This window comes from Orbicella franksi, chromosome 7 (assembly GCF_964199315.1).
Source record: "Orbicella franksi chromosome 7, jaOrbFran1.1, whole genome shotgun sequence".
NCBI classification, from domain to species: Eukaryota; Metazoa; Cnidaria; class Anthozoa; order Scleractinia; family Merulinidae; genus Orbicella; species Orbicella franksi.
The window spans coordinates 28500287-28510078 of NC_138151.1; the positions used below are offsets into that span (position 1 = coordinate 28500287).

Below are 9792 nucleotides of genomic sequence, written 5' to 3' on the forward strand. Positions count from 1 at the left end.
GTGCAGAGTGCACTATTGGGATGGTTATGGGGGTTGCCTGCCGCTAAGGAACTAAGGCGTTATGGCGCTATGGCGCTATGGCACTATGGCCCTATGGCGCTAAGGTGTAAACTTTAATGTTTGTTTAATTAATTAATTTCAATTAATTCATGATTAGTCTAGAGGCAAGGAAGTAGTGGGAGTAGGGTGGGAAAGGTACATGTGTACTCTACGTAAAACACATTCCATCGCCGTCGCTTAACTTTGACCATCGCAAAGCTATATATTTGTTTCAGGTAACCCCTTGCTCTCCTTGTGGTACCATTCTCCTTAGAACAAAACTAATTTGCCCTAAACGCATGCGTAGATTAGTTAGGGTTCGTGGCTTCTATATTAGGTGAAGGATACATTGCATACGGAATCACGCACAAATGTTGAGTGGTTTTCCTTATGGTAGAGCTCAACATGTAAGACGCATGCGTTCTAGCATTGTTAGTGTTATACACTATCTTTACACGCAGTATTTTATATATCGTGTCATGTGACCAAGGACGGCAGTTATTTTTCAGGTAGCGCCAGTTGTCCCTTTTTATTGCAAAAGTGAAACGTTACTGTGGCTGCGTAGCTTTTAGAATTACAAACAGGTCGGTTCAACAAATATCATCTGTTTTCAATCTACAATAGTGTGCTTGTCAGAGTTCAAATATATTGCTTCTCCGTAGCGACTTGTTTATTTCTTGCCTTAATTGTGTCTGTAAGAGAGACCAAAAAGTTCTCAATTTAGTGGCGTTAATACTCCGCAAATTGTGAATTTGTAACAAAAGAGACCAGGAAAATGCTCAAATATTGCTGCAGACGCCGTGGCACCTAATGAAAGCGTAAATTAATTTAATCAGTCTTTGAGGAGACTCATTCATATCGGCCAAGTAGCGCTGTTTATCTTCAATACTTTTCGTTGAAAAGCTTCTCAGCCATCAATATCGTTGTGTGTTAATTTTGAATTGTTTTATTGTTAACAACAAAGGTGGCAACAGAAAAAGAAAGTGGTATTTCGTGACTATCTGATAATTAAATTAGTTCTTGTTCATCGGTAAAAATTTGCATTTTTAGTAAAACATCGTCTCTGTTCCGTTTCTTCATCACTACATCAGATATTTAACTTTCTTTCATTTATCTCCAAAAAACAAGGACATCTTCCGTATGTTTTGGAGAAAACAGGGGTTTCATATTACATGGCTTTGCGAGGAAAACAAAAGTATCAAGTTACAAAGTTGGCGTGAAGAGCTAAATTGTCACGTTTGCTGCTTCAGCGTATTGTTGAATTTAAAATGAACGAAAATCAACTTAAAGCACCAGTAGTAATTAATTTGTGCGCCATGTTTGGACCTTGAATGAAAATACAACCTTGAAACATACACACTGCAAAGGGGAAAAGCCGTAGCAGACTACCAAGGTAGACACAAACCGGAAGTGAACCGAGTAGGGGTGAGTACTTATGGGACTACTGTACCAGAGCTATCAATTGCGCTCTGCACTATCTGAGATTGTCTCACTAGTTACTTGTTACTGTGTTTACTAGATGAATATTTCCTTGGGTGTTTTTTTTTTCCTTTTGATTCCAAACAGCAAAGTAGGAAATGCTACAACACTTGATTAACAATACGATTGGTAAAATATGTTAAAAGGGATTCAAAATGAGTATTGACAGCTCCAACTCAGGTGACGTGAATTTGACCCTCTACTACCGCTGCTCAATTGAAAATTCAAACTATTCGCGCCACTGCGCTTGCAGTATCTTCACGTGTAGGCCATTAGTATCTGTAATTACTTATTATAACATTTCCACTGAAATTGTCAGAACTTTTTGTTACGAACTTGGGGTCATTCAAGTTGGAAGAATCTGATTCTCAGTTCAAAACATCTTGACTGAGAAGATGAGATCCATCACGTGACCCGACTTCTCCTGCCTCGTCCCCAGGCGCCCCTCCGATTGGAGGGTGGAGCATGTGAATTGTGGGACTGCTGCTCTCGACGCGTTCCACCGTCGTACCATCAAGCCCCGCGCTCCCGATTTCCCGCCCCTATCGACAAAATGTGACGCCACCTTTGACGAGGTGGTACGCGCTGGTTAGAAATTTTAAAAACATCAGTTCAAAAATAAAATGTGATCGCAGTTGAAGATTAAAATGTTTTTAACATTTCGAAATGAAGATATTCTTCCAAGTTAGATTACTATTGCTAGTAATATTGACTTCCTTGCTGCATCAAAATTTAATTTTTTTGTTACATGTTCAGCAATATCTCGCGTGCGTTGTTCACTTATTGACAATATTGCCACCGTTCTGGCCATGTGCCGCGTTACGTGTTGCGCGTTACGCGTTATTGGTTTGATTGCATCACGGTCATTGGTGCCACGTCCACCCTCCTGCGATTTTGTTGTCCAGCGGCACTGTGCATACTTGCGGTGTACAACAACACGGACATTCCTATCTCCAAACAGCGTAGTGACGTAGTGAAGGCGAACCAGGGCCACGGAGAAACGTACTGCTCGTTCGAAAAAACGCCGTTGATGCCTACGGCGGCGTAAACGAGTAGGGCGGCGGCGCTGAAACTGATCACAGCTGCTGCTACGCAACGCTTGAAGATTGCCGAGGTCTGTTTCCCTCTTTCCTGTCCTTTAGAAGCTGCTCTGCGTACAAGTTGAAGCGTTTTCCAAATGAGAACAGAGATGTAGCTGTAGAATGAAGCTAGAGTAAGATATAAAATAATGTTTATTATCTGGCAGGCCAGGATCAAGGCTCTGTATGCCGGAATGAACGAAACAATCATTTCCGAAGCGAAGACGAAGATGTAATATGGAACTGTGACCAGAGCTATGTTTCGCGTCGTGTACCAGTTCTGAAATCTGCTTTTCATCACGAGGGCATTTCTCAAAACTAGAAAAATGAGCATGAAGGCTGTGATCAAACAAGGCTGTCCAATTCCCCAGATTACACTCACCACGGTGCTTGAAACATGGCCCTTGGAATGGTAAGCATCCACACACAAGAACAAACACCTTGATAAACCAAATAAAACGATCTGGCTCAGCACAACCACAGAGACTTTCTTCTGCCGTACACCCCCGCTGTTCTTGCAGATTCCGAGGAGCGCTACGAGCGCAAAAACACCGACAATACCAAACGACCCGCCGAGTCCGTATTGATGAATATCCCAAGCAGCGCCCCAAGTTTCTACCGCCGTATCCCACTCTGGAACCGGCTCGGCTGTCGGTTCGCCTGTTGGTTCGACTTCAGCGCCCCAGCCATTTAATTCGTGTTCTGGACCAGCGTACTCTGCTTCGCTTCCACATGTTTCTTTAGCAGTAGTTTCTGGCCTTGCACTCATAGTGCTGTTTGCGAAGTCGATGGATTCCGGCGGTAATCTTGGCTCTGAGTGAAGTCTTGTTCAGAAATTCAGTTCTGGGATAAAACTTTATAAGAAGCAGTTTCCACTTCAACAAGTTGAGTGTTTTGTAGTTGATTTGGTTTTGATGTATCGATAACTTACTTTGCGTGTTTGGGTGAACTAGCCGTTTTCTCGATGAACCATGGAAAGGTAAAAAAGTTCTTCAATCCTCTACGCATTTTGGCTCTTTGTCAAGACAAAAGTGCTGTAAAAGATTGTTTTCTTCGGTGCCTCTGAAGAAAACTCTTTGACTCAACCGCGGCACGTACTGAGTTCGGACGACAGATGCTGTCACAAATTAAATATTGTGTCACCACCTAATAACAAAGAGTTCCAAGATTATTTTTTTTACCAGCTGCAACAGTGATTATTTCGTTGCAAGACATCTTTTTTACTAGTCAACAAAGCGCTATTAATCAGCAGTGTTACGCAATTCTGGACTCGGTAAACTCTCGAATATGTCTCGCGTCTTATTGTTCAACTGAAAAAACCAATGCAAAATGAATTTAAGTTGTATTCCCAAACTACGCTCAGTTAGGCAACTCGAAATGCATTTCCTGGTTTCTCACAAAACTGGCGATTACTTTATTTATTATTCATGAATCAAGAGCGAGTGTTCGTGTAATTAACGCCTTTTCTTCGAAAGCTTTGTTTCACAAATGTAAGTGCTACAAAACTATTTTCTCTCCTCCCGCTATTGTCAAAATAAGTCTGCGCTGGGTTGAGACTTATTCTATTTTTGCTTATTATATCGACATGTAACATTTTCTGCCTGTTTGTCATCGAGGTTTGAGAAAAATACAAGGAAAACAAATCGTTTATTTGTTTATTGGAAGAACAAGCCTTTCTAGTCATTTTTGCGCCAGCTTAAGGTCTTATATTACACAGTGTATCATTGCTTATATTGCTTGCTTCTCCGTTAAAACTCATAAATCCTTTTTTGTAATACATTAGCCTTTCCACATATCAAAATTTGATTTATGTTCTCCTTTGTAATAACAAACCAATGTTCTCAGTCTCAAAGCGAGTTCGAACAAAGCACATTGTATGTTCTAAAAAAGGGAAGCGACATCTTTAGCATAGTCTATATTAATGTCCGTGGTTCACCATTACCAGAAATTGTTACTTCTTTCGTTAGTTAGATATCTCGATATCGTTTTCTCACGCTCTCGAATCATACTCCTCTTTACTATCGATGTGTTGACACCTACGTTTTTCAAGTAATTAACACCCGTAACTGTTCTTGTGACTTGAATTTGACATCGCATTTTTATTTTTTGCTCTTTTGTTGTCGGTTCAACTTCATTCATGTCTATTCAAAAGTTGACAAACTCCATTAGCAAAGTTGTTTTGACTCTTGAGAGTGTTTAAAATAAAATAGTGGTACTCAATATTTTTGCATTGATTTGTAAACCATGGCGTGGAAATTTGGTGATCGGTCGATATAAGTTGAGTTTCCCAGTTGCACGACATAATGGCCTTTTTCGTGAAAGCTAGTTGACTTTTTTGGTAATGGTGAACTGTCAACTAACGTTTTCACGCAATTAACACCCACTGACATGTGCGAGTTTCTCTTTATTATCATGAATTCTTTTCTTGCCAAAAATAATACTTCCATTTTCAAACTCCAGCCGGTTAAAAAACTCAATTTAATTGTGTTAAACCGCCCTTGTTGTTCCGAAACTTGAATGGACCTGACAAATTAAGTAAACTCGAAGGTGGTTTTTCTTTTCAAAAAAAAAGCTACTGCTGACTAAAAGTTTTTTGTAATTCAGTACTTCTTTGATAGGAAGTTAACTAACTCGACCGATTCATTTCTTCACAATGGCATTATTCATTTGGTGAATTTATTATTGATGAATATATTTTTCACACCTGCTAATTCACCACCGAATTAACACGCTTCCTATTTAAGTTATTTTTCAAGTTTGTAAACCATCGACCTTTCCTTGTACCAAAGGTAAAACTTGTTTCAAACCATTAGCAATAGCTACTAAGCGATACTTCCATGTGGTACTGCTGACGGTTTATCACGCTGTATAAAATGATTATAACTTTCAAGTCTGTGGACGAAACCATATTGCGAGCTTTCAAATGAAAGCTATTGAGCAGTACTTTCATGTGGTTCTGTTTATTAAGCTGTACGAGGTGGTTCTAACTTTTAAGTCTGTGGATAAAACCCTAGTGTGTGACCACTCAAATGAAAGCTATTGAGCAGTACTTTCAGTGGTTCTGTTTATTAAGCTGTACAAGGTGGTTCTAACTTTGAAGTCTGATGATGAAACCCTGGTGTGTGACCGCTCAAATGAAAGCTGTTGAGCAGTACTTTCATGCGGTACTGTTTATTATTAAGCTGTAAAAGGTGGTTCTAACTTTCAAGTCTGTGGATGAAACCCTAGCGTGTGACCATTACAGTGAAAGCTATTGAGCCGTACTTTCATGTGGTACTGTTTATTATGCTGTACAAGGTGGTTCTAACTTTAGTCTGTGGATGAAACCCTAGTGTGTGACCATTCAAGTGAAAGCTATTGAGCAGTACTTTCACGGGGTATTGTTTTCTTTAGGAAGGAAGCTGGTTCTAAGTTAATGAAAGAAACCCTAGTGTGTTAAGTGTTTCAACCACCTGGCGATTTGAAGTATAAATTTTAATTTTAAGCTTTGACATGTATTGTCGGTAATAAAAAGGTTACATAACAGTTACATTGCACTGTTTTGTAACCATTTGTTTTGCGATACTTTGCTTTTGTTCCCTTTTGGCACGTTATCTTGACCGGTTATTAAGCTTTTGTGATCTTTCTGCATTCGTTCGACGTTTTAAGCAAACTTCTCACGGTCTGAAAAACTCGAAATCCGGGCAATTCTGAGCCAAGTTTGGAAAATAATTTCGAATAAAGTCAATAAAACTAGCATTTTTCGAAATACCCTTGGTCCCAGAGTTTCCCTTTCTTCTTTCATGACCTGCATGTCCAAAACTTCGCAGCAAAACAATTTATTTTTTCTTCCGGCCACGTATTCCTTCCGACTTCTATCGATCGTTTAGGAGTACAGTTGCAATACCGTAAACTGCCGCTGATAGCCCCTCCGCTTATAAGCCCCTTCGGTTATAAGCCCCTCCGCTTATAAGCCCCTTCGGTTATAGGCCCAAAAATACATCCGAATAAGAGCCCCCCTCTCTAACTTTCCTTGTCTTGAATTCGTTTCATTATGATGTTTAGAGCTTAATTAAAGAACCGGTAAATGAAAAACCTATTTCGATCAACATGTGCAGCTATAGCTCTTTTCCAAACGTTTTTTTATTCCGGCTTTAAGCTCCGTCGGATATAAGCCCCTTGTGTAAGCCCAGGGCTCATTCGCGGCAGTTTACGGTGTAGCGTAAAAGCTAAAGATTACATAAACCTAAGATACTCTGAACTCTAAAGACGGGTGAAGTTTAGGCTAAATCTAGGACTAATATTAATTGCTCAGTCGGGGAAATAACAAACAAGTGCTGTCTTAGGTCGGCACAGAGCTCCGATTCTCCTTATCCAATCAAAAACTAGCGCCAGTGCTCCCGAACAACTTCGGTGATCGCAGGCTCATTCAATTCTCGGGGACCCCATACAAGACCACCCGAGTAAAATACTAAAATTGTTTCTGGAGCTCAATCTTTCCCCATACTTAACCAATCTTAGGTTATTATTACTTCTTTGCTGTTTTCCTACCTTTCTGAACTATCACTGGAATCAGTTTGAGCTTTTTTGACTAATGGAAGGATATAATCTGTTGTTCAAGGAGTAGACTTTTTTTACTTAAACTAATTTCAAAATTATTTTTGTTTTAAAGAACAGAAAGTACGAGTCTTCTATTTCTAACATCATTTCAGCTTAAACCATAGTTAGCAGCTACTATAACTATGCTTAAATACAAGAAAAAGAATCACACACAAAAAAAACAATTTTGAGTTAAATTTGCCGTGCAAAATACAAAACGCTCTGAGCCAAAAAAAAGTGTTGAAATAAAGCTATAAAACTTAATTATTTTGTTCACAGCGGTCAAACGCAAATAAACTTTCTTTGCCTTTGTAAGGAACTGTTTGAAGGATCTTGACGTTAAAATGCAGGGGCGTAGCCCCGTTTTGTAAGCCTTTTTTAAGCAAACAACTTACAACAGGTGGCGAAAACGACGTGACAATCTGCTGAGTACCTTCACTTTGACACAGTGTGCTCCCCACCCCCCCCCCCTTGACAAATCCTGGCTATACCCCTGAAATGTGTAACACTTTTTTTGTTGTTGTTGTAAGAAAACGTAGCTGACACGAGTAGTGGCATTAGGGCAGATTACGTGCTGGTAAACAAGGTGGAAAACATTTGGTTTATTCTCTATGCAAACACGGCGTGCAAAGCTGATCTTTTCAGTGACGCGCCTGAGCGGCAGTTTTTGCGAGAATCGTTCGCGCAGAGCTGCCGGGCCATACCTTCGGTCGCTGTGGAATTATTTCCAGTGACTGTTTAGCATCATCTAGAGAACACTTAACGAATGATACCGTCCTCGTTGAAGGCATGAAGACGTGAAATTTGGAAAGTGTCGGAATTTGCCGAGTCTTGGGTCACTCGAGTTTCAACTTTCGACTACATTATTGACAGTGGTGCCACGTTTATTCTTCCACGAGCTCTTTGACCAGGATTATTTATCGTACCGATCATGTACAACAACACCGACATTCCCATCTCCAAACAGCGCAGAGAGGTGGTGGACGCGAACCAAGACCACGGGGAAATGTTTTGCGCGTCGTGCGAAACGCTGTAAACGCTTACCAGCGCGTAAATTTGCATGGCGCCGATGCTGAAACCGCCAACAGCTGCTGCTATACAAAGTTTGAAGACGGATGATGTTTGGTTTCCTCTGTCGTGCATTTCAGAAGCTCCATTTGGTTTAACTCGAAGTTTTTTCCACATAAGAGTAGAAATGTAAGTGTAAAAGACAGCTAAAATGACATATAAAACTGTGTCTGTTATTTGGCAAGCAAAAGTCAAGCTCTTGTTTGATGGTAAAAATGATACAGTCATTTCTGACACCAAAACAAAGTTGTAATAAGGGACTGTAATGAGAGCTATGTTTCGCGTCGTGTACCAGTTCTGAAATCTGCTTTTCATCACAAGAGCATTTCTCAAAACTAGAAAAATGAGCATGAAGGCTGTAATCAAACAAGGCTGTCCAATTCCCCAGATTATATTTACCACGGTGCTAGGAACATGGCCCTTGGAATGGTAAGCATCCACACATAAGAACAAACACCTTGATGAACCAAATAAAACAATCTGGCTTAGAACAACCAGTGAGAATTTCTTCTGTCGACTCCCTCTGTTGTTTTTTAACAATCTAAAGAATGCTGAAAGAGCGAAAAGGCCGACGATTCCAAATAAAGAACCGAGTCCAAATTGGTGAAATTCCCAGGCAATGCCCCAAGTTTCCACAGCTATATTCCAATCTGGGTGGGGTTCAGCCTTTGGTTCGGCTTGGGTCCCGCCACAGGCCGATTGTTTTTCCAGACCAACACACTCGCTTTCGGGTTCTACCGATGTTATAATACTCTCTGGTGTTGAACTCATAATGGCTGCAAATAGCATTAACAGCTTAGACTTGGTCGATCAAAGTTGTCTGGTTCAGTGAAGTCGCAACTCGAAAATCAGTTGAAGTCTTCGTGTATTTTTTTGGCCTCGTGCTCAGTAATAAGAGAAACCAAAACCTTCACGACAATCACTTCTGAAAATAACTAAGTGTACCCTTATTTTAGAAACTGACAGCGAAGATAGAAGTACGTTTGCAAACGTTTTCTGTGGACACTGCCAGCTGGCGAGTTCAAACACGGACTGTAGTTGTTATATTCAACATTTCATGAGAGTAAATTGGTTTTCCCTCGAAAGTTAAACAAAGCACTCAGTTAGTGAGGAAATGTTGACAGGAGAAAACGCGCTGGCAATTCTATCCTGCAAACATTTGTTAAAATTAAATTGTGACCTGGAAACAGTGGACAGTATTATCGTAAATTGTCTAATTTGCAGTTGACGAATTGACACTTCAAGCTGTTGTCTTCTTTTTTTCCGTAAATTTTTTTAATAAACTTACTGAACAGGAAACAAACTGTTTCGATTGTCTTACCCGTATTCAAACTTAGAAAAAAAAATACCCCATGAAGATAATGGCTTGCTTCGATGACTTACTTGCTCAGTGCACTAAGACTGCAAAACTATCTCCGTGTTTACATTACCGAAGCAGCTGGTAACGCGACGAGTTCCATTAATGCGGCCCTCTAGAGGGGAAAACTCAGCCGTGTAGATCTGTTCAGCCCGCTGATCGGTCTAAAAACGTGCTCAAACTAAATATGTA

At 40.2% G+C, this 9792-nt stretch overlaps 2 protein-coding genes across 2 annotated transcripts; both read right to left on the minus strand.

The window, feature by feature from the left end:
- Positions 1-790: 790 nt before the first annotated feature.
- LOC145492680 (uncharacterized) lies at positions 791-3715 on the minus strand. The gene has a single exon (XM_081472091.1). The coding sequence runs from the start codon at positions 3364-3366 to the stop codon at positions 2359-2361; it is 1008 nt and encodes a 335-aa protein (XP_081328217.1). The 5' UTR covers positions 3367-3715; the 3' UTR covers positions 791-2358.
- A 2403-nt stretch (positions 3716-6118) lies between these two features.
- On the minus strand, positions 6119-9116 carry LOC145493050 (uncharacterized). The gene has a single exon (XM_081472453.1). It carries the CDS (start codon positions 9030-9032, stop codon positions 8034-8036), a length of 999 nt encoding a protein of 332 aa, XP_081328579.1. The 5' UTR covers positions 9033-9116; the 3' UTR covers positions 6119-8033.
- Positions 9117-9792: the final 676 nt, after the last annotated feature.